This window comes from Gopherus evgoodei, chromosome 2 (genome assembly GCF_007399415.2).
Source record: "Gopherus evgoodei ecotype Sinaloan lineage chromosome 2, rGopEvg1_v1.p, whole genome shotgun sequence".
Taxonomy (NCBI): Eukaryota; Metazoa; Chordata; order Testudines; family Testudinidae; genus Gopherus; species Gopherus evgoodei.
Genome location: NC_044323.1, coordinates 63,575,808 through 63,601,284, shown reverse-complemented (window position 1 = coordinate 63,601,284; position 25,477 = coordinate 63,575,808). Strand labels below are relative to the sequence as shown.

At 37.3% G+C, this 25,477-nt stretch overlaps 2 protein-coding genes across 2 annotated transcripts; both read left to right on the top strand.

The window, feature by feature from the left end:
- Positions 1-8,949: 8,949 nt before the first annotated feature.
- Positions 8,950-11,350, top strand: HOXA11 (homeobox A11). Its single transcript, XM_030549325.1, has 2 exons — positions 8,950-9,634; positions 11,118-11,350. Exons 1-2 carry the CDS (start codon positions 8,950-8,952, stop codon positions 11,348-11,350), a joined length of 918 nt encoding a protein of 305 aa, XP_030405185.1.
- Positions 11,351-20,514: 9,164 nt separating this feature from the next.
- HOXA10 (homeobox A10) lies at positions 20,515-22,780 on the top strand. Its single transcript, XM_030549324.1, has 2 exons — positions 20,515-21,361; positions 22,506-22,780. The coding sequence occupies exons 1-2, from the start codon at positions 20,542-20,544 to the stop codon at positions 22,778-22,780; spliced, it is 1,095 nt and encodes a 364-aa protein (XP_030405184.1). The 5' UTR covers positions 20,515-20,541.
- Positions 22,781-25,477: the final 2,697 nt, after the last annotated feature.

The following is a 25,477-nucleotide window of genomic DNA, read 5'->3' as shown; positions in this document are numbered from 1 at the left end:
GTAACAAAGGTGGTTTGCAACGGGAAATAAAACTTGACAGCAGCATATTTCCTAAAGGGGATTAGTGTAACAGCAAAACTGTGTCTTTTTCCTCTTTCTTAAAAATACTTCCGTTTAAAATTACTGGATTTCTAAGAAATCATTTCGAAAGAAACCAGCTGTGGCGCCTTAAAATTGTAATTATTGGGATATAAAATTATGTCACGCTTCTATGGAAATGACTTTATTTTTTTCGTGTCTGAACAAACGGTAAGTCTCTAGACAGCCAAACTATAAATTTAAGTTTGCAAAATGTTACTGTCTTAAGTAAAATACACATTTCAGAGTCTGTGTAGGCAGCGTTGGCAATTAAATCAAAACAGAGCTTAATACAAAAAAGAGATGCTATCAAAAGGCGTTTTGTTGTCATTAGGAACTTTTAAATGAACTTAAAATGATGATTTGAAGAGATGTCCTAAAAGATTTTCTTCTGGTTGAAGAGTAGAAAAAATATGAGGGATAGTCGTTTTCTTTCCCAAATTATACTTGTTCCCCAATAAACTACTGACCATGTTGACAGCAGACGTTACAATTATTTTCTGGTGGGACAGTTCCCGCAAAATGTGGGATTGGCTTGGGTGTTTTTGCCTATTGTTGCTTCTTTTCTTGGAAGCCTCCTATTCTTTCCTTGCTAATTGCCCCTTTTGTAGGGATTTGGCTCATTAGCTGCATTTAGGAAATGCAAATGTTCATTAACGCTCTGCGAAAACGCCCCAGTGAAAATATGGCGCTCTGAAAAATGCAATGGTCTTTGCCGCTCCTAGATCTGATTTCTGATTAAAGATCCCCTAGGAGAGCATCTTCCCTTCCCCCCTCTCCTCCTGCAGCGTGAAAGAGAGCGCCCTCCTCTACGTAGTAAAGGTCAAGTCCTACAATGCACAATCCACGGTCATTACTGTACCGTGACCCACGGTGTATTGGAGAGGGAACGTCAGTGTGTCCAGTGATCAAAAACTCTTGGTCTTTTTCTCTAGGGCGATGGAAATACAAGGAATTATATTGCAGTTAGCCTACTGCAATTACCTTGTTGTATTAGAATTTCAGTCGGAAATTTTAGCAGGACTGAGAAAAGAAATACTTAGCTTGTCACACTGGTGCATTTTCCAAGTAGGCTAGGCTGAAGTCTGTGAAAAAGCTTATGCACCTTAGTGGCTCAAAAACCTTTCGAGTTCCAGAATAAATCTTTGTGGACCAGGTGTATTGTATGTATAAGAAAGCCACTACTGAGTGGGTGTCTGGAGTGCTATCAAGAGAGGCGCAGGATTAGTCTCCGGGTTTTCATGTTTGCACAAGGGAAGAAGATTTCGGACACTGGGGTAAGATTTAAATGTTTTTCCTCGATCTTGCTCAATGGTTTCCCTCTCCCCACTCCTGATGTTGATTTCAAAACAGTGTGGGACTGGTGATTTGTACAGCAATGTCATTTGGAAGACCTTTGCGGCGGTTTTTCACCCCATTCCTCCTCCTCTTCCCCTACTTAACCCTCCAATCTAGCTGTCTCCCATGATATAAACAGAAGTACAGATTTTGCTTCTGAAGTTTGGGGGAATGAGTGCGGCTAATGGTGACGATCAAGCCATTGATAAAAGTATTAATTCTGATGGTCGCTTGGGGACAAGGCTCCAACTTGCCAAAAGATGCTACCTAGCACAAAAGACGTGGAAACAACAAAAGGGTTTTAGTATTAAAGAAAGATGAAAGGTGCTGGGAGTGTCAAACCCAAGATTAGAGGGTGCATCTAGTGACGGTGCTGGATAATTGGATTTGTATTTGTCTGTTTCTCTAAGAGCTTGCTCAAATATCATTGAGTTTCTTTCCGAGTAATTTTTTGAATTGTTTTCCTCTTTTTGTTATTATTTAATCTTGCAAGAGAATTAAGGAGAGGGGAAAAACCCTACAAGAATAAAGCCATCCATGCACGAATTTCCTTAATGCTTCCTTAGGATGGTTATTTAACCTGCCTGGGTTTGTCCAAAAACAAATTTCCACAGGATTTTGTAACTGGCCAATTTAAATGAATCCGAAGTTAATTTTAATCACTTTGATTCAAACTCCCCACTCATAGTTTGATTTGTTCAGTATATCAGAAATTCGCCGCTGTACTCAGCCTGGGTTAAAAATAATCGGAAAGCAAAGTTTTTAGGCCAGTCTGTTCTTAAACTTCGGGATGCCGCTGGGTAGACATAAAAATGAATAGTTCTTAATACAAAGAAGGCTTGGATTGCTTTCAGCCATAGCTAATAGTTGGCATATGTCTAAATATAAACAGCTTTAACAAAATAAAAATACCACATTGAATAAACAGGAAAAGGAGAACTACTAGAGGTCCACATCTCAGCTCTGCTTGTTTTGTTGGACTTTGAGAAGTGTCTGGTATAAAAATGGTATTGTTGTGTTACTAAATAGTTTCATTTAAATATATACTGATGTTTGTACCATTGGTAGACATGGGCCAAGAAAAGGAAATTGACAAGATGATGGACATGCTGAACCCGGAATATTCAAGACAAATCATATTAGGATTTGTGGGGGAAATATTTGTATAAGCACCCTTGTATTTTATTTGCATAGCTAAATACAGTACACAAAAGGAAGAAGACCTTACAGAAAATATAAAACGTGTGTGGTAAAGCTATTACATTTTGCAATCCACAATTTCTTTTAAACTTGTGTTTTACAAATATAAGATTTAAAAATTACATAAATACAAGTTACCTTTATTATAATACAGTTCTTAGAGTCTATCAGAATATGTTAATGTTCGAAGTCGTTGGTTTGACAGGCTCAGTACTTCCTGTACCCGCCCCCTGAAACAATCCTTGATGAAGAAATGTCTTTAAGTCGGTGTGTTTCACGATTCTTGAGTCGGGCTCTCCTATACAGTTAGCAGGGTGGCATAGTAGAATCTGATTTATTTTTTTTTTGGCGAGCGGACAAAATATTAAAAAAAAAACCCTTATCTATCGCTGTTAAAATTCAACATGCATTAGCGAAAACACTGAGGATTATACAATCGTATTTATCTGAGAATCCAAGTGACAGATTTTTTTTTATTTTTTTTGTTAAGGATGCACAGCAAATTGCAGATCTCAGCCCCCAAGAACAACCAAAATAAAAAGAGTTTGTCTAGCCATAGCTACAGTTTATTGCCTATAACTTTAAAATCTCAACATTAAGAGCATATTATATATATCACAGGAATTAAACTTCGTTGTTGTAACCCTGAATTCCAAAGTAACAAAATAACCTTCTGTAGGAGGCAATACAGTCAGATTTTTCTCCCAGCATGTATTTAAATGATTAACATACCTAAGGTCAAGTTCAAGGCATCACCTGTAGCAATACTTCTAAATATATGTAGACAATGGAATGTTCTGGCGGGGTTGTTTCTGTTGTTTGGACAAACAGCATCGCAGTTCCCAGACGGGCGCGCCAATTTTGTAAGCAAACGGCTGTGGGTCAAATCTCTGTGGACTTTGCCTCAGGAGATCACTAGTCTGTACATTTTAGGTAAAGATCGAGGTAGTCTTATTGTTTTATGACTAGGTATATTGAAATAAACCTTGGAGATAGTGTCTAAACAACTATGATTAATTCCACATAAAATACATCTTCATGAAAGATGATTGGAACCTGTTTACTACAGGTGACGTTAATTATCCTAGTCATCTGTGGATATGAATATGGGTGGAACTCAGTCAAGTGTCTGGCTTTCTATATCAAAAGATAACACGCGACGAATTTTGCTTTCGCAGACACTTTAGAACAACTGGTTTAGACACCCATCCCCTGCGCCCCACATTTGTCAGAAGTCTCTTGCACCTGTATGTGGATACATGGAAATAAATTAGTTACCGTATGTTTTCATGTATTGGGAAAATATAGCTGCACAATCAAGCAGAGAAAGGAAGATAATTATGGTACCATTGACATTCAAACAACTTCAGAAACACCTAGACGTCCAATATAACACCTCAGTATGCCCTCCTTAATTTTGACCCTGACTCGATTCTCTTACAGATGGTGCACAAAAATACCATGACACTGTAGGCAAATGTATACTCTGGGTCTCGACGTTTTCCAGAAAAAACAAGTTTTTGGAAACAGAATAATGAGAGAAAGACTCAGCACTTAAAACGGTGCTTGTGGTATGTTATAAATAATATCTAATATGTTGGTTAAAAAGAACAGGAAAATAACAATTGAAAGAGAATATTCTATTTAGCAGAATAAATTCCTTGTTAAAAAGAGAAACACCTCTGTGTGCTATTTCTTACAATTATCGGAACGTTGCCTTACTTTCAGTAACAGCTATTCGATATCGAGCATCATTCTAAGTAAATTTGAGATGTTCTTGATAAATGCTAAAATCGTGTAGCTTTATTCATATCTTTGTAAGCCTTATTTAAGTATTAAAAGAGACCACGATAAAGGAAAATCATTTTTCCAAACATTGTAACTTAAACATACAACATTTTCAATGCTAATAAAATCATGTACCATCTCCAACTTGGTAAGTAAAAATTGTTTTTAAAAGCTTATTCGTCATAATTAATTTAATACCGCTAAATATACCAAGACTTCAGTTGAACTGTGACTCAGTTTTGTATTTACATTTGCTTTCTCTTTATATATAAATTTGCACCTCCATAATATGACTAGAATTAAGAAGCGCCTGGTTTTGAATAATAAAGAAACTATGCCATATCATAATTTTGGAAATGCATTGCTCTTTTGATAAATCCCTACTAGCTGCAATAGCTGAGGTATTAGTGTTTTAAATCCATTATCAAAATATTGTTACAATTATTTTTTCTTAAAATGTTAAAGAAATGTGTTTAGGTGAAAAACTATATTTTGGTTATTACCGTGCAGCTCAGCAGTATAGTGGTCCAAAAGGAAAAGGGAAGAATAGCTGAGTAGAGAACTAGTAAGTCTTAAATAATGTCTAATCCAAACAATCGTCAGGAAATTTAAACAATTACATTTAAGACAATTTTTTTCAAAGTGTTGCGATCTTATAGGCAATTTTAATTAGAAAGAAAGTAGTTATGAGGTTTTCGTTGGCCGAAATATGTTGTGTATTTCCTAATATTGACCTACTATAATAACTGCATGTATATAGAAAAGCATACAATAGCCATATGCTGTAATAATTAATTAGTGCATAATTTTGGAGACATCAAAATTCTATCAAAAACATGCTTACTGAAAATAGGCTAATTTTCAAAAATCTGTAAAGCTGTAATATTTTAGTTAAATCGTTTTACATATAAATTACACTTAGTATACACTTCTACTGTGAAACATGGGTATTCACCCTAATATTTAATATAAATTATAGTGCGATTTGTATTTATGAAACCCTCTACAAATATTATACAAAGTGGCAACATTTTACACATTATAGAACTTGACCTTTTAAAGATCCCCTATATTGTCTTTAAAAGTTCCTTCTGCACACCAGATATATACAAACTCTGGACGTGACATCCTAGCTTTGTTTATATCGCTCCAAAGCATGGATTAGTTTTTCTTCGCTTTGTATAGGTAGACATGGCCCGATCTGCTAATTCACCTATTAGCGATATTTGCGTCCATTGTAAAATGTATCTAGAATGACGTGCAGCGCAGTTGCAAAGCACATAACTTGATTACACACATTGCCCTTTCTCAGCCAGACGAAATAGTTGTAAAAGAGGACTGAATGCATTTTGCTTCTCAAAATGAAATGCTTTCTTTTGTTTCTGCTGTTCTCACTGTGGTTAGCAGGGGCAATGCACGGCGTTATTTGCTTTCTAAACGAGGAAGTCCCAATGACTGTATTAAAAGAGCAATTCAAAATTAGACAAAATAATAAACAGTATAATTGTGTTTGAAACAGCAACATAAGAGCAGTCTTACTGCAATTACCCAGACATTCCTGGGCTTTAAGCGTACATTATGTCTGTTTCACTTAGCAGCAAATAAAGCAGAGAACTAACTCCTCCTTGGGTGTCTGCTTATTCTTACACTAGCTGCACTCTTAAATCTTTTCAATAATCGTTTCTAATTGTTCTACAGATGTAATCATTTGTCAGGATGCATTTTGTTTTCTCTAGTGTTAAAGCATGTTCTAAAAGACTAAGTACCCTACTTCTCTGGTAAAATAAATAGCAAACCATCAAAACTAAGCATGTATATTCTGCATAAGCTGTGAGTGTCCTTTAATATAATGTTAGCTGGACTTGAATTATTAATTGCGTTCTTGCCTTCATCCCATGATTTCCCTTTGTTTCAAATCGGCATAAATGAAAACAGCAAGTCAGAGTCTTTAACTGCACGACAGAAATCGAATGTAAATAGGAGCAGGAAATAGTCACATACAAACCTTTTTTTCAGAACTGCAGCCCGTTCTATCTCCAAGGTTTGAGATTTATTTAATTAAGAGGGGACTGCAGCGATTCCAAGTAGGTGGTGTCTCCCGAATAACCGTTGGTCAACTCTGTCATGTCTGTTCTGACACAAGCTGAAGTTGACTGCCAAAAGTGCTATAAAACCGCAGGTCAGTCTAGAACTGTTTTCGGTTCTCCTAGACGCGCCGTGTTCAATTATAGCCTTAAAAGCCCTAATACAAGTGCAAGAATTTGTTTGCCATCACACAGAGGCGGGGCGAACCTCTGCAATGGTGGCGCCTTTGTTATCTCAAAATCGCTGAAATCCTTTATACATTCCTTTTGTCTGGAAGGGGGGAACAGATTTTAATATCAAGAATTGAAAGGGAGGGAGGAGGGAGATGAACAGTACTCAGAGAGCAAGAGTCTTTTTTTTTCTTTTCCTTTTTTTTTCGGTAAAAAGGCTAAAGGGGAAACTACATAGAGGCAAAAGTGTAGAATTAAGGAAGAAGAGTAAGCATGCTGCAGAGCTCTTCTGCGGCTTAAAAACATTTTTACAATCCCCAAACGACAATGGAGTCTTCAGGTAGCACTCTGATGACATGCATATCTCTTACTTCCATCCACTTTCTGGCAAATATGTCAAGCTTGAAGATTAATTAATAATTTCAAGTTCAGCTCACAAACACTGAGGGAGCATAAAAGTTCTTGCAGCACACCAAAATAAAGAGTTCATTAAAGGGATATGTCCAGAGCATTTGATTTGTGATTCGTAACCCTTGTAAAATAAAAAAGGCATATAAACATTAATGCTAATAAATTAGTTTACTCCACTACAAAGTAATTACTTGATAATGTTGATATTTAGAGCTTGAATTCAAATGTAATAGTTAACTATAATTTGGCGAAAATACATAATGGGAATATTTAGTCAGTGCACAACATGATAAGATTTGTTATTAAGTCAGTTACGATAAGCTAAGCAATAAATAAACAAATGGATGTTGACATTTAAATACCGAAGATCTCCAAAATTTACAATAGAACTTTCCCCTGATATATAAATACTTCCACTACATTGTGGACGTAGAAAAATTCAAAATGTTGTTATCTTAATATTTTTAGTTTTCCTTCCATTGCTCGCCCAGGTCCGCAGGAACAGAGATGGTGAAATGTTTCCAATTTCTTAATTACACCAACTTCACAATAGTCTTTTGTGGCCTTAGTGTAATTCTCTTTTACTGTTTTGATTAAAATGAGCCAGAATCTAAATATTTCATTTCTGATATCGATAGGCAGAATAGGAAAAATGTTTTTTTTAACAGCTTAAGGTTGTTCATACCTCAAAAGGTGCTGGCTTATTTCTCTGTTTTCTTTGGCAAAGATCATTCGATGGGATGTGCATTTTTGTTGGCAGAGAAATACCTTTTAGTCTCTGCCCTGTACAATCCGCTTTCCACATCATCCCCTTCATGCAACACTAGTAAAAGCTTCACTATGTGTTTAAAATAGGTCTATCTAGATCTCAACGTCCAGCGATGGTCTGAAGAAAAAATAAAAGTATCTGGGTGCTGCAAGTTTGTTTCTAGGGGTTAATAGGATAAAAAATATTTTAACAAGGCTTCTGGCAATTAAACATAGAATATTTGTGAAATCGGAATAGCCCAACATCCATTGGTTTCCCAGGTATTTAGCAGCACTGTTTAGGCAAAGAGATCAGATGCCCTCTTTACGCAGTAGTCTGGAATTTAAAGGACTTCCTAACATTGCAAATAAAGAAAGCAACGCTTTGGAGAAAAGGCAAAAAGAGAACCATCACGATGGGAATAAAATGTTATTAAATATCTCTAGCAAAACTTGGATAAAACCGGACAGGGTATTTGAGGTTAATATGTTAAAAAGGAAAGGAAGACACTAAGCGCTTCGGAAGTGAACATGAATGCGAGCATGTAATCTATTCACCATGAAAATCAGTACAGACTTGACCCTGGCACATTCTTCCAAGCAAAACCCTGCAGGCGACTATCTTCTGCACAAACAAAAAAAAATACCGACCGATTGCTTTGGGAGCATTCAATGCTAGAAATCAGATGGCAGGAAAAAAACAATCATTTAATTCTCTTGATTTTTTTGCAAATATTGTATACAAATAAAAAAGGTCTCACCTAACATGTGGGAATTGCTAATTCTTTCTACTCCACAGCGACCTGGTGCAATTGGTCAAACTGATAATAGGAAAAAGTGTCATGCGTCTTTGTCCTCTGAGGGTGAACAAGGAAAACATGAGTTATATTTTAGATTACGTGCTTTTGGTGAGAATACCAAAGTGACGATCTGTTGCTTCCCCTGAGATGGCTACAAAGTAAAAAGGGCCCATACTTGCAGCTTGTCAATTTCAACATTTGGTCACATGACCAGCACCTCCCTGCTAAGGATGGGGATAGATTTCCACGTCAGCTTACGTCTCCAAATTTCTTACTTCACGGATCTGCTTCAAAGAGGCAGCTGCATTAGAGAATCATGTTAAGCTCAGCTAATGCGGAGAACCCGAGGTAGCCTAATGATGGATTTTGATGAGCGTGTTCCTTGTTCCTCTAACATGTATTTGCCAAGTTGTACTTACTACGTCTCGGGTCCTGATTTCTCCAGCCTCCCTTCTTTTTTGCCCCAGACCCCGTCTTCTCGCCCTATGACATACTCCTACTCTTCCAACCTACCCCAGGTCCAACCTGTGAGAGAAGTTACCTTCAGAGAGTATGCCATTGACCCCGCCAGTAAATGGCACCCCAGGAACAATCTGCCCCACTGCTACTCCGCAGAGGAGATCATGCACAGAGACTGCCTGCCTGCCACCAACACGGCTAGCATGGGTGAGATGTTCGGCAAAAACACAGCAAACGTCTACCACCCTACCACCAACGTCTCGTCCAATTTCTATAGCACGGTGGGGAGGAACGGGGTCCTGCCCCAGGCTTTCGACCAGTTTTTCGAGACGGCGTATGGCACCACGGAAAACCTGTCCTCGGCGGACTATTCGGGAGACAAGAATGGCGAGAAAATGCCTGCGACAGCTACTGCAACTTCAAGTTCGGAAGGCGGCTGCAGCAGAGAGGCGGCAGCAGCAGCAGCAGCAGAGGAGAAGGAGAGGCGGAGGAGGACAGAGAGCAGCAGCAGTCCGGAGTCATCTTCCGGCAACAATGAGGAGAAATCCAGCAGCTCCAGTACGTATAAAGGCAGCGCCCAAGCGCTTTATGAAAGGGAGTTTGAAATCTAGCGCACCACCGCTGTTAAATTTTTATATGCTGTTTTATAAGCATATAAGGTTTATGAAGGGCCTTTAGATTTCCCCCAACAAAACTTTGTTATAAAAGGCAAGATCACGTGTTTAGTGCTGAAATTGGCCATGAAATACCCACCGGCCAATGGATGCCTTTAAAAAAATCGTTTTCCTTCCCTTTTTTTCCTTTTTTTTTCCTTTTTGTTTAAATAATAATAAAAAAGGGCTCTGTGGTCAAATTCTCGAAAATATAATAACGTACGTTTGTGCCTGTAAAGTCACAAAAAAGGGATCCTGACTCCTTTGATATCAAGGTAATTCAGTGATTTTATAAAAGCCATGTGTTGCACCAGAAATCTAGTTAGGGGCTGAATTCAAAGCCATCACCATTTTAACGATTGCACTAGCATAGCGTTTAGCAGATAAAGTAGCCGCCTGAACTGTAGCAATATATTAAAAGAAACAAATTAACCTAAAGCTGGCCTTTTTGTCTAAAGGAAGCCATTTTACCTAGGCATTATGGCAATTACGTGTTGCCTTCTGTCCAACAGTCTGTTACTTACAATTGTTTTTCAAGCTGTCAAAGTCTAATTTTTATATGTGTTTTTAAAAGGCAAAGCAAGTAAACAACTTTGAAAAATACCTCTTCAGTGGCCTGTACCAGAAAAGGAAGGTTTTTTTTTTAAAGGGATAAGACCAATATTTAATTTAAAGAGCTTTTAAACCTTGAAAACCTTCCAAACAGAACTACTCTTCGTACTGAACTTTAAGCCTACTGTGGCAAATTGAGAGACGACATTGCTATTATAGCTATATACCTGCATTTTAAATAACTGCCGAGTCAATCAGAATGCAAAGATTTAATAGCAGCCTTAGACGCAGTGCCATTTCCACTGATTAAAAAAAAAGAGGGGAGAACACATTAATGGAAATGTAAAGCCAGGATCTGTAGACAGAATAAAAATCAATTGGTAATGGTCTGGAGAAAGACTGGGGTTGCAAATGTGTTTACTAACCCTGCTAACATAATGTCAGCTGGAGTGAACCAGGTGATTAAAACAGATATGTCTATGTGCAGCTGTTTGTGGAGTCTGTCATACCACGGTACCAAGCATCGCATATAGCTTTCGAAAAGTGCAGGCAGAAACAATGAGGCAGGTACTCTTACTTGTTCTGTATTATGCCTGTCCCCCTTGCCAAAGTGACACGGTGTTTGCCATCATTGCTTTTTCACATGAAGAAATGTGGGCTTTGCACATTCGGTACCCTTTCTCCATAGAAAGCTCAGTAAGGTAAAGAGCTAGCCTGTAGAATAGGACCTAACCGTTATACCCAGGGAGTAGGCAAAACACTTCACAGATTTGCCCCTTGACTGAGCTTTTCCCAGTACCAAGTTTCAAACACTTCTGCCTTTTTTCATTCCACAGGTGGACAACGTACCCGTAAAAAGAGATGCCCATACACCAAATATCAGATTAGAGAATTAGAAAGAGAATTCTTCTTCAGTGTCTATATAAACAAAGAGAAACGCCTCCAGCTTTCCCGAATGCTCAATTTGACCGACCGTCAAGTAAAAATATGGTTTCAAAACAGAAGAATGAAAGAAAAAAAAATTAACAGGGACCGATTACAATATTACTCAGCTAATCCACTACTTTAAAACTCATAGCGTTTTTCAAAATGAGATTAAATTCAGATTTCGCCCTTGACAAGGTCAAGCCACAGGGTTACATTTAAGAAGAAGGTGTGTAACTGAGGGGACTATGAGACCTATGATTTTACATACATGTAAATCAACTCTGGACTTTTAATTTTTTAATTTTTGATATTTACATATCAACTGGAATTGATTTGATGCTGACACACATGGCATCTAGCGCTAATAGGCCAGCCATAATCTTTGTTCTGAGTGCAAAATTCATACCTCTTACCTTTACAGACACTTCCGCTCGTTCTGTTCTGGTTTCAGTAATTAAAAGTGGAAGTGAAACTTTCCCTATTCACTGTTTAACTATTGTTTATCTTGTTCCCTTGTTTACTGTGGAATGTGTGTGTGGAAATTACATGTCGAGTTTACGTGCTGAGGACCACTGCAAAACAAAGCTTCGCAAAATAATATTTTTTTTTCCTTCGGAAGAGAATTTCTATGTTAGAGCAGTGCTCCATTACTAATTGATTTAAATAAAAATAAATACATATTCCTTTTCAAGGCCAATCAAGAAAGTTATAGTACAGACGAAGTGATGGATATAATCGTGTTTTATTGGGTGCGGGGGGTGTGATATGAAAGACTTGATTATTTACTTTAAAAATATGTCAGGCATAAATTTGCCATATATCGTAAAGAAACAATCACTGAAAATAAAATGTTTAGCAGTTGTCATATTAGCTCTCGATTTATTTATAACAACTGTCTATACTTTGCAATTCTTTTAAAAACTAATCATGATGCCCATATTTAAACTTTAAAAAGACGGTAAAATGAATTCCAAAGCTTTAAAAGAAAAAAATAAATAAAAAACTAACCTTCTGGCTTCTGGCTCACAAACTTTCTTCAGGAAATACCTGTGGCGAACGAGAGTTTGGTAAATACCACACAACACTTAACTGTAACTTGGATTTGTACAATGCACTAACATTTGAATCACCAAACTAATTTAATCTTCTTTTTCTTTAGAAGGTTACTTGTAAGGAATTTATTCAGAAGCCGAACAATGTAAATATGGTAATTTTGTTTTTATATGTTGTTGTCTACTTTAAATGTCATGAGCTCTACTTCGTCCCTCAGGAGGCATATACAAAGAATGGATAGTTGTTTGGAGTTATTTTAAACATATATATATATATATATAAATATATATATATTGTCCTGCAGGAACCAAAGCTAGAAAAATGCAATTTAAAAAATATTTAAAATTCTATATCAGTTTACAAAGGATACGATATTCTATCGTTAAAGTAATTTGGTGTTGAGAGTACGTGAATGTATATTTCATACAGGAACAGTGTTTTACAAGACTTGTAAATAAAAAACATTGCCTATTTTGTTTTAATACATTTTTACATCGTTTTTTCCCCTTTGAGATGAGAGTGCCTTTTTTTCTCTACACGAGCAACAAATTGGTGATAATTATTTTTGAACAATCAGCTTACCAAATGGATGTAATTTCTTTTTACACAGTTCACAAAATGCAATATCTTTGTATTACATCACTGTTTTCAATATGTATCATCTATATGTATATACAGTTTTCTTTTAATACGCGAAAGTATTGGGTTGCATGTATACAATGGAAAAGTGCACAAGGAAATAAAAAATGGAAACTTTATATTTTTATTTTGGTGTTACATTACTGTGTATTGTTTTATCTAATCTAAATTTTACAGCCAAAATCTACTGTGCAAGTTACACGCCTATTTTTTCTAATCCTTCACTATCAGCCAAAGCACAATGTTCACACTGGTGAATAAACATGCAGACCAAAGCTCATTTAAATCGAAATTTCAATGGATTAAAAAGAGGAAAAATAATGCTTTTGGTAATTCACTGTAAATATCACTCCTCTCATCTCAGCTGTAAAATACACACGAGACGATAACTTGTTATGTTCTAGGAATTAAAAGTAAATTGTTTCTTTGAGACCACACATGTCTGGGCAAACCATTTTAAAATTATTTTTAGTATCAGTAATATTTGGGAATATTATATCACCATAACGCTAAAGCGAATATTAAAATGAGCTGACGTGTGTGTAAAGGAGTGAGAACATTGTTTTCTTCTAAAAGCCTTCCATGCGTGAGAGTGTTGGAACTGGGCTGTATGAAATTGTCCTTGATCTCGAAGGGTGGAAAAAACAAAAGTTGGGAAAACAATGTCTAGATGAGACTGTGGTATGGAGAATGGAATTTTAATCTCTAATTCTTGTCCTAATCTTAATCAGGAAAAGAAAGTGCATTCTGTTTTTGAATTGTTTACTGGCTTTGAACTTCTGTATTGCTTTGGACATCACCCATAACCTTGAGGTGAAGGGCTAAATGGCTCTGGACCTCTGGTTGACAACCCCCACCCAGTCAGACAACGTCTCGTCAAAAGAAATGTTTAAAAAAATGAGGAAAAGGGCAGTCTGCTTCTTTGTTTGTTTGTCTAGAATGCCACAATGGTATGCAAGTTTTAAAAGAGATGGACGGATAGTTACAGAGAGAGAGAGAGAGATTAATGGCAGTGAGTGTTTAGCAAGAAGCTTCCTTTTCTAGTTAAAAATTAACTGGTATTCATGGCTACTCCTGGAGGCAGTTGAGCCATGGCGTTTCTCTAGTTGGGATTTGATTTCCTAACCCAATAAAAACACATCCTCTGTGTTGCTGTGACAATGTGATTATAAAAAGTGTCCATGACTTGTTCATTTGCATATATAGAATGCCCTGCTATAAACAAAGCAGAGGGTCTCAGCAATTTCTTAGATATAGAAATTAGATCTGAATAACACTTGTCTGGACTCAGTCTCTAGCATCCTTTTATTAGAATAGTGAATCTGAATTCGTTAGTCAGTCACTGTTCCTCAGGTGCCCGATTGCCACTAGATGGCGTGCTTCAGATCAATGTCAAAGCCGCAGAGGGAGAAGAGAACCCCTGGAAAAAAAATCTTGGCCTTTGTTCACTTTACATTCTAGCAGCAGCACGTTAAATTATTGCACTTTGTATGCTACGGTTGGCAAAAGTAGCTTCAGTGGATTGCTTGCTTGACACATGAAGTTAAACATTTCTCAAGGCATTCCTGAAAAATTTGATCCCGATTGACTTTGATTTAGAAAAAGCATGAAGGTAAGTGCTTAGCTCTGCCATATGTATAGAAATTTAAATGGAATGGGCTGTTATAAAACTAGTTCTTGGAAAGTTTGCATAAGCTTTATTTGTTTTGTTTCACTTAAGCATTTTGGAGGAGAACTATAAGGAGGAAAACTATTCAAAAAAGTTGGTTATGAAACTTAATACATGAAAGAATATTGAAGAGACTTTCTAAGTTTTAGTTGACTAATTTTCTTTTACTTAATAAAATTTTGGCTAACAGTATGGAAAAATCCACGTTAGGGGGATTTTTTTTTTCGGAAGAATACTGTAGATTTCTTCCAATTATACAAATCGTTGCTCTGGAAATATGATGAAACTTGACATTTATGTGTAGAACACTAAGGGTCTTCAGTCAAATAGAGCTATGATAACATAAACTGAAAAAGATAGGTAATTTTTATGTTCTTATTGGACCTGAACCATAGTTTGCTTATTGGTCAAAATTTTAATGGAATGGCTAGGACAATATTTGTTTTAGCACGTCACTATTTTGAGGCAAACTTTACTCTTTTCTTAGTAGCAGCTGGAAATAGATGTTGGTAAACGTATAGTTAAAGTCATTTGCACAAGGAATAACATATTTGTGTATTAAGTGAGTGTTTGAATAACTTTAAAACATTCATTATCTTTCTGTCGCAGATAGGACACTGTTCCAGATGGATACAGGTCAAACATACCCATTTTCTAAGGCGTGAGTTGAGACTAGTCTCTAATGTATCTTCAACGTGTAATTTAGCATCTACTGTACTTCTGGTTATTTCTCTTGTTTCCACACTTCCACTCTTCTTTATGAAAGTCTGCATTTCAAAAATGTGTGGTTCTATGTGAATTCACTAGTTTAGCCGCATATTTTAGTACACAGGGTACTATAGGCTGAGTACTTTGCTTTTAAATATAAGATTAAAATGCAGTTAATTTTAAATTTTCTTCTTTATTGTAGTACTATGCAATCGTAAAACGAGACTAATGAAACTGGTCTGCAATATTTTGCACGAAAAGATTATTTAAAACATGCTTAGAGAAATGTTGAGTGAATTGTTAAAAACCCGCATGCAATCATTATGAAATGTACTTTAGATCATTATCAGAATCTGTGTATTAAGCAAATATATTACAGTAAAAAGTACAATAATTTTGATTTTTTTTTACTTCCGCGGATAGGCGTCAATGCTTAAAAAGACACCTCAATATAAAGCGGGACTAATACAGAAAGCTCTTTTAGTAAATTCTATTTTACACCAGTCAGATTAGGTTTAACATATTTGATAAAATATTTTCCTTGTTGTTCCCTTCCCCCTTTCAGTACTCAAATGAATAAATCAAAGAGACCCCAGCGGTAGTTAAAGCGCCCTCTGGTTACAAATTGTTTACTGATGGTCTTCGTCATAGGACAATATTTAAAAAAAACAAGCTTGCTTCTTACAATAACTGTTTATTATTTCACATGGTTTGGGATCGCGTGTTTTGGAGGAAAGAGTTTAAAAGAAACTCAGTATTTACTTTGCGTTAATTATTCACAGGCACAATTCTATTTCGCCTGCTAGTGATACCACTTCCTATAAGGGGAGGTTTTTCATAATGTTTTGTCACACCCTTTTCATCTAATGGTCTAAAATTGCAAATTGATACCAATATATATCTAACCACCTAGCTAGCTCTCAAGCTGCCTCCACTTCGAAAAGGGATACTTATACTTTATATCAAAACTGCATTTAAAGAGAAGGTAGTCGCAAAAAAGACAGTACCTATATAACTTTAAATGTTTAATATTACTGTCTGTCCTGAATAGATATTAAAAGACAGATCTCTACGTCTGAACCGTATTAAGGGCTACATAGACATTAGAAAGCACTAGAAGGCAGCGGTCTCACGGAGGTTACTGATTAGGTAAATCCTTAAAAATTGTTCTGGTGTAATTTTTTATACTGTATAGTAATCATAGGAGTCTATACTTCTGAGAGAGCTCATCAGAGTTACGTGCAAAATACATTGCTAATCAAAATTAGTAAAAGGGCACACAAAATATATTCAGAAGATAGAAGGCCTTCAGACGGCTGGAAAACAAATTAAATTGCGAACTCAATTTCAAAAAGGATAACCTGCTAAAACATCCCAAGGTTCATTTTGTCCCTTATAGCGTGAAACAATTTCTAGTAAAGATAAAAATTAGTGAGCTAGTCATTTATCACGGTTTCTAAACCTCCTGATTGGAAACCGCCTTCTTTGGATCAAATCCAGAAAGAAAAGTAAATCTGGCACACATACACCGTCCTGACAACTGACAGTTCTAATATTAAATAAGTATTCACTGACCGCATTAGTTTTTTGAGATTTATACAATGTAATCTACCTCTATATACTTATACAGGCGGCGTACACACGCCCGTGACAAACTTCAGGAGGATTTACATTTTAGCATATTGCAATTTGCCCAGGTCAGAAACAAAAGCATATTTTAATTAGCATACAAAATAGCATCAACCAATTAACAGTGCTGTACCTTTTGTTTTTTTCTAGGAAATAAGAAAGAGGTAAATCATTACTTTGTTTGATGCATTTAAAAATTTCGAACCAGAGTTTGCATGAGGATGAGATGTCCTTTTTAATTTATTTCTTTTAATTTTTAGTTTAACCAATAAAAGAGTTTAACGACTGTATTAATAAATCCATTACCCTTTTTTTAGATCGGTAAAGATTTATTTTGATCTAGCTGTCTGTGTATGCCATTAATGTAGATTCTCCACCAGATAACACTTTTACTTGCTTTGATGCTTTTTAAACTGTACTTGCTTATTTGTATTTACCTCCAGATGGTTTTGCTTATATAAGCAGAACTTACAATAAACTTTTTCTCGTCCCTTGGAATAGACAATATTATTCAATATTTCTTTAAGGTGGGGATAATCTTCAAGAGACACATTGTTAAGTGTTTAATATGTAGTAGCTACACACGCTGCATGACAAATTAGTTTAGTTTATCCAAAATTGGCCATTAGCTTTTATAGTTAAGAATCAAGTGAACATTATTAGTTTTACTTCACTGGGTTTGATGATGTTAGTTACTATTTGCCTTGGCCTTGTTAGCGATTAAAGAAAGCACAGATAATACACAGCCGAGTTGAGTTCATGATCTAGACTAAGTGCTTTGACCATCACAGCAACACTGTTAATTACTATAAACAAAACAATAAAGGGCATAGATTTCTGTTTCCTGTTGCAAGTTATAGGTGAATAACTATCCTTTGGGTTAAAGTAATCAGCATTACTAATGCTAAAAATCAATCCCTCTGTGGCAGATCTTTTGCTACAAAGGATAAAAGAAAGTGTTGTGTTAAAACCTGTTTTCTTTCTCTGATGAGTCTATGTCCTGTATTTCATCTCCCTGATTTCTTTGCTTCAGCATTGCTTAAAAAGGCAAATCAAATTCTTTTTATAAAATTTGCAATCGTTTTGTTTAGGCTGCCAAGGATTTTACATACTTTTTCTATGATCCTTTTTCACTTTAATACAAAATTAATTTTAACGTTAAAAAACTAGCTGGTTATTTTAAAAAAACAGTTTTGGAAGGATTTCAAGCGTTACTGTTCTATTAGTACAGTTTATAGATTTGCAATCCATTTCTATATAATTTGTCAAATACAAAATAAACAGGCCGCAAGAGCAGACTTCCGCGGTGTAAACTGTATACCTGATTTGGGTAGAGAAATGTATTTGGAACTTGGAACTAAGGGTCACATTTCATTTTATTTAGATCTGTATTTATACCGCTAAGCCTATTGATAATAACCTTTCTGTATACTAGCCAATAAACTGGTTCCTTATATGGTATTAATTTTGTGAGCAGTGATATGGCCCTCACAGGAATCTGATAACGGTTTGTCTATCACACATTAACACATTGTGGGGTAAGTAGAGTTTGGGAAATACACACAATATTACAGCAGGAAAAGAAAAAAATCTAGGGGTTCCGATAGGCTGTTTGATGCCCCCAGATCACTGCATTCGATCATTACGTCCTACTTGGCAGTCGTATGTAAGCAACGGTATAACGCTCAATAGATAAATTTTGAAAAATAAGCAGCATTTCCATAAAGATTTTATGGGTACTGCAAAGTTGTAACAACCTCTACCAGCTCACAGCGTTTCCAGCTGACAGGGAAAGAACCTTGGGAGGGCCCCTTAAGCTTAATTTGCCCATGGAAACTAACATTTGTGTCCTGCTGTTTTCTGTACGTTTCAAAATAACTTGTCTAGGGGAATGTCAAAATGTGGAAAGGAATTTCCTCGTTGTAGGCAAACACTAAAATATTAAACCACGTGAGGCTCGACAGATCAATAGATCGAGGGGAAATGTACAGAGTACAGTTGACACTGTTATTCTTGTAATATTCTCCTAGATGCTTTGAACGCCAAGGGTATGCGCTGCAGGAGTGTACGGCTGAACGCCTGCCTGTTCTGACTGACACAGTCAAGCGTGGTCAGAAAGGAAGCCAAATGACCATTTTAACTGTTTCGTCGGCATTCTTATTGGTTACGGCTGGCTTTATGGCAGAACTGAGTGCCAGAATGAGGCGAGCATTAAGATTTAATGAGCAATATTTATTTTTCAAATGGTTATTTGTACTCATAGGGAAGCCAAAGACAACCGATCCTTTGCTCCTAGGATCTGAGGATCAGCTTTGTGTTTTAAACAGAACACCCATATGCTAAGCGGGAATGTGTCGCCGAATGCTTTTAAAATATTTAAAAATCCCACGCAGCCATAGACTTTGCACAAAAGACCATCATTTCTCCAAGTCAGTTGTATGATTTTAAAATAGCATAAATGAGAGATGATATGTGAACCATCATCCAGCTATTTCATTACAAAGTCTATCCAACGCTCGGTCTGCGTGCCTGTCTGTCTGCGCTCTGCCTAGAAGCACCGCTACAATTACACATTGACTGTACAGCATTGTCTAATATCCCAGGATTAGTTGTTTTAGTATTTTACTGAGGAAATGGAAGGTACATTTTAACAGATTCACAGTGAATGATTCAAATGAGAAAATTTAAAACATAATTACCCTTATATAAACACATAGGGTGGGTGGCATCATGTGGGAATCCATTTTCACTGTTTAGATTTGGATTCTTTCTGTGACTTCTATCTTTTCATTTGGAATGTTAACCAGATTTAGGGACAAATCCAAGGTGAACCATAGTATTAGCGGAGGCAATCACAATATTCTGCCACAATGGTATTAGTTATTAATTGATTCTTCGGTACTCTAGCCAACAACTATTCATCTCTAGTACATTTCAGACTAGTTTACAGTAATTCACATTTGGTGGTGATGGTAGTCTGGGAATAGCTAATTTCTTAATAATTTAAGGCGACAGGAGCCAGAATCCTTTATAGAGTCAAATGGTGCGTGATAAATAATGACAATTTTTAAAAAGTAGGCAATCAAATAAAATGCCACAGTCCCCAGCCCTAAAAAACAGAGGATTCCTGGCTTTATTAATATCATAGCAAACACAGGCGGTGCAACAAGGCGAGCATGCCTTACTTCCGGAAAGCCCAGCTGTAGGAAAAGAAGTGATAATAAAAGGTTTATTGATATCCCGCTTCATTTTAGGAAATAATAAACATCAGACTGCCCTGCCACTTTATAACAGTGAATGTGATAATAGAAAAGCATAACTTATGATAACCCTAAAATAAGGTAGGAAATTGTTTTATACTTGTCAGTGTGCAACTGTATCTCTGCATACACGTATACCCTATATCTACCTATAGAGATAGACGGGTAGATGTAGGTGTGCGTCTATATGGAAATAGATATTACACATTAATATACATATATATTCTAAATACAGAAGTCGACCTGAGACCAGCTCTCTGCATACGAAACCAAACTGGGAGGGGTTGCCAGTAGGGCTTGGGTTTCCATTGGCTGTAAGCATTTGCCGTGGTGCGGGGGTATCTCTAATCATATTCAGCATGTTTTGCACAAGAAATGTCAGCCAGAAAGGGCTATCGGCTCCCTTCGCCAAATTATTCCACAACAATGTCATGCTCAGAGAGCCCGGCTGCAAACTCTTTTTTGGTAGACTCCTTGATCAGCTCAGGCAGAGGGGAAGGAGGAGGAGGAGGCGGAGGAGGAGGAGGCGGCGGCTACTATCCCAACAGTAGTGTCTTTTTGCCACAGGCGGCCGATTTGTCCTATGGGTTGCAAAGCTGCGGACTTTTCCCAGTTTTGAGCAAACGCAATGAAGGTGCTGCTCAAAACATGGTCCCCACTTCTCATGCTTACATGTCAGGGATGGAGGTCTGGTTAGAGCCCCCAAGATCCTGTCGCCTGGAAGAGCCTGAAACCCAGCAGGCTACCTCCTGCTCTTTCGCTCAAAACATTAAAGAGGAGAACTCCTACTGCCTCTATGATTCAGACAAATGTCCTAAAGGTGCAGCTGCCACAGACCTATCTACTTTTCCAAGGCTAAACGCTGAGGTCTGTCCCATGAACAACGCTAGTGGGGTGCCTGTCCCAGGCTACTTCCGCTTGTCTCAAGCTTATGGCACTTCCAAGAGCTACAATGCTGGGCAAGTTGTTGCTTCCCAGTTCACACCGCAGCCCCAAGTTCGTTTTGATGCGGCTCCATCTTTGCCTTCCGTCCCAACAGAAGCGGGGAGGACAGAGACCGAGGAGGCTTCCCCCAACACCTTGGCTTGCGTCTCCCAAAGGGAGGAAGACGCTCAGGCTTCGTCTTCGACCGCAGAAGAACTCTCCCCAGCTCCGTCAGAAAGCAGCAAACACTCTCCTGAGAAAGAACCCATAGGTAAGCAAATAAAAACCGTGCGAGGATGATAGTTACATCACAAATGGAAAGAAGGATTCGAGCAGCCTGCAGAGCTGGCAAGAAGCGCCGCTCAGACTGACCTTCTGAACTTTTTAATATTTGGGCGTGGGGATGTAGTAAAAAATAATGTCCATCCTATAGTTTAAATGTTAAAGCCTCCGCTCTGGGCAAACCTTAACCTGCATGCGGTTTAAAGATATAGAAAAACAGAGATCCATCTTCCCAGTTGATGTGAGGGTGCCTAAGAGATAACATAGATGTTTGTAAAGCATCCAAAATAAGCAATAGGCAGTGCCAATAAGTAAACTCATTAACGGGGTAAGTTATATTTTACGACCCAGAATGCTTTTCAAAATAACTGGCGCGTTGAAATGTTCTTTCTATGAACTGCTATCAAATTAGACTGATGAATGCTCCACGAATATCCTTCAGTGACTTCAATAGATAACAGGGCTGTTATTATTTATTATTGTGATCCCATAGGCAAAAATAAAACTCTAGTGGGCGATATTGCCAGACTTTTAAGTTGCTGATCATTTTACAATTGATTTTTTTAGATCTAATGCAGTTGGTCTATTAAACAAAAAAGGAAAACCAAACCCACCACCCACTCCACTAACAAATCAATATCTGAATAATAGCAACAAACACCTACAAAGGGACCTTAGTTTGTTTTTAAAACTGGGTAGAAGCTTCCTAGTTAAGTGGGAAATAAGGCGAAATAGCTCATCTTGTCTTCCAGCTGCAAAGCTCACTTCTAAAGTTTAAATCCGCAGTTTTGAAAAACAGAAAGAATAAACTAACTGCAAAACAAGGATTGGATGGGGGAGCCATTCAAAAAGCCACTTCCATTAAATTAACTGACCTCTGACGTATCTCTATCACTGTAGGAGCCAACAATTCTTTTCATTAGGAAAATGGAAACACAGACATTCAGTTTTAACGATCTCCCGGGGCTTTTGGAGGCTAGATTTTTTAAAGGAAACGCCAGCTACTCTAAACAAGAGGCTGAGGTGCCCGCAAAGACTCCTCAAATTAGAAATGTGACCAGGGGGCGCAACTTGAGGAATCCTTTTGCCTCTGTCATCTGGTAATGTCCCTTTTTTTACTTTCTTAAAACTAGGCAATTCAAAAGGAGAAAATGCAGCAAACTGGCTAACCGCAAAAAGTGGCAGAAAGAAACGATGCCCCTATACCAAGCACCAAACTCTCGAGCTGGAAAAGGAGTTTCTATTCAATATGTACCTGACTCGTGAGCGTCGCCTAGAGATCAGCCGCACAGTCCACCTAACAGACAGACAAGTTAAAATCTGGTTTCAGAACCGCAGAATGAAACTGAAGAAAATGAACAGAGAGAATAGAATTCGGGAGCTCACAGCCAACTTTAATTTTTCTTGATAAACCTATAAACACATTTTTTTATGGTTTAAAGAGCCAGTATCATTTTCCTAGGCTTTAGTAATCTGCACCTGTATGGATTAAGGATTTTATACATTCTCAGTATGTCAGTAACTTCTTTATAGCTATTTCTGGGAGGGGAGGGGGCAGCCATAATGATGCATAAAATTCCATGTGTGCCGCCTTTGTTCCTTTACAATTGCCTTGATGTTATTTGCTTCTTTAACCTTGAAACACAGACATGATATCAAGAGCTGCAAATATATTTTTTTTCCTCTTGAAAAAGTAAGCAAACCCGGTTAAAGGCGATTTGCAATTTTAAACGATAAAAGGTATATGTGGACCGTGTATAGCTTAATAAAGAATAATTGAAGCCTTGCCATAGTTCTATGGAATGGGAGCTCAGCTTTTTCACCCCCAAATGGCAGGAGTTCCAATAATTAAATGCAGGCATGCTTTAAAAGACGGGCTTCAAGGGAACCAGTGTTAGGCTCTGTTTTCTTTTCCTTTTCCTTTAACATAACAACCAATATCTGAAGCTTTAAAATTGGCCAGGAAAATGAGACCTCTTCTCTTTAAGGATATAAAAGATCTCGTGTTGCTTATGGACTAAATTATTACACTTACCTCTGAATTTCACCCACTCTGTCTGGTTGTAGATATTGACCATACTGTAGTTTTGCTTAAATATGTGAAATTATTGGATTTTTGTCTATACATGACGTTACCGCTGGTAACGCATAACAAGCACACAACAATCCCCTCCTGTCTTGAGAATAAAAATAGTCCCTTTTGCTAGCTAAGTTCATTGAACATCAGAAGGACTTGCTGAGCCAAAGAGCGAGGGAGAATGTGTCCGTCTATCTTTTATACTGTGAAGTTATATGCATTAAAATGGTCGAAAGTGTAGGTGCAAAGAAAAAAAAGAAAAAAGGGGGAAATATAAATACAGATATGTATAAATGTCTATTATTATAAAAATGACGATACTGGTTTAAGCAAATGCATTCTATCATTATTATAAATGTTAGTTCTAGCTCTATCTAGTACTTACCTTAAATCGGAATAAATTAATATTGTAATGCTGCTGTGCGTGAAAAGACGATGTTTATGTTCTCATAGAAGAATAAAAGACGTGGAATGAATCCTTTTAATTTTACCTCTTTTTGTGACTGTTTATCCTCAGGTTCTACTTTATGTCTTCAAGAACTTTTACAACAGGAATAGTTGCCTAAACACCCTGCAATTACTTTAGGAATCTATTTAAATATTACCTAGACGGTCGTAATTTGTCTGGGCCACATAGCAATGGTGCAGTAAGGTTTGTCGGCTTTTGTTCAGTTTTATGACTTGCTAGTATATCTGGATTGTTGCTGTCTTGGACGAGTGGTTTCAGTTGAGTGAGGAGCTGCATAGACAGAGGAAGCAAATTACTATTTCTTGAGTGTAGCGTATTGATTTTTTTTTGAAAAATAAAACACCTTGAAATATGCTGAAGTCTTTGACTCCAAAGGACAGTGAAAAATCTAGCTTTAGCAGATGGCTCAGAAGAAAATCATAAAGGTGAGCACATGTAAATGAGGGTATTAAGGTCTTGTTCTTCTTATCAGACAGGTCCTAGCCACTTTTACCCATCAGTATCCTCTGCCTTTCTACCTGGCTGCATGGTGTCAGGCTTATTTAATATGTTTTTTCTTTCCTTGCTGCATGTTAAGTAATAAAGAGTTCGGCACTGGCGGAAACAAAATATAGGGCCTGAATAACGGCTTCTTTCTTTCGGGGGGAGGGGCGGCGGAGATAGACTTAACCCGGGCTTATGGCGAGTCTTTAGCTTTTTATGATGTACCATTACTGCGCACGGCTTTTCTTCATTTTTTCATGTGCATGGAGAATTAAAAGAAAAACTCACAAGAGAATATCCCTTCCCAAGCACTCATTTTAAAAAATCCTAGCCAGATTGGAGTCGGTGACCGGTGTGGGCTGTTGGGGAGCGACTGGAGGTGGAATGTTTTGGTCAAATTTCTGGTTTTATTTTTATAGCGGGACCCTTGCGTAAGGAACACGGCTATGGGGAGCTTAATAATTAGAGCGCTGAGAACTGTTCTGTGGTTTAGGTAGTTTCATGTTGTTGGGGCTCCACCTTTCTCTCTGCAGCACGAAACTGCCTTAATTACTTCAGTTGAAATCATCACCAGGTATGATAGTGCGAGTTGGCTTACTACGGAAGAAATCTTACACTGAAGCTATCTGTAGGCGTCAAGTCCCAATGCCATTGTTTCCTATCTGCAACGAAGGTTCATTCACTTCCCAATAAACATTGCAGCCAAGGGGGAAATCTTGGGGAATTCTTCAAGGTTAGCTAGTTCTTGAGTTCTTGCTTATGCATTTTTTAAATATATCTTGTCGTCTCCATTCAAGGTCAGGTGCGCTTTACATTTTGCTCAGCAGTTGCTCTGGGTTGTTGTTTTTTTTGGCTGGATTTTTAAAATGCGTTACAGTTTAATTGCATGGCAACATTAACATACTCTGTCATCCTGAGTCCTTGGAATGTAGCCTCAATATAAGTAAGCAAAGCTAGTGATTGCAACCAGACCTGAGACAGAGTCTCATTTTTTGTTAAGATATTTTGTCTTTGTGTTACCTTTTTTTTTTTTGCCTGCACACTGTTGTGTTATTGTGTCCATCTCAGCCTAAAAT

What these genes read in the sequence shown, in the direction of transcription:
- HOXA11 (XM_030549325.1), top strand. Translation starts at nt 8,950, where the DNA reads ATGCGGAGAACCCGAGGTAGCCTAATGATGGATTTTGATGAGCGTGTT. An exon ending in GGAGAAATCCAGCAGCTCCA is followed by an intron (nt 9,635 to 11,117) that starts GTACGTATAAAG and finishes TTCATTCCACAG; the next exon opens with GTGGACAACGTACCCGTAAA.
- HOXA10 (XM_030549324.1), top strand. Translation starts at nt 20,542, where the DNA reads ATGTCAGCCAGAAAGGGCTATCGGCTCCCTTCGCCAAATTATTCCACA. An exon ending in TCCTGAGAAAGAACCCATAG is followed by an intron (nt 21,362 to 22,505) that starts GTAAGCAAATAA and finishes TCTTAAAACTAG; the next exon opens with GCAATTCAAAAGGAGAAAAT.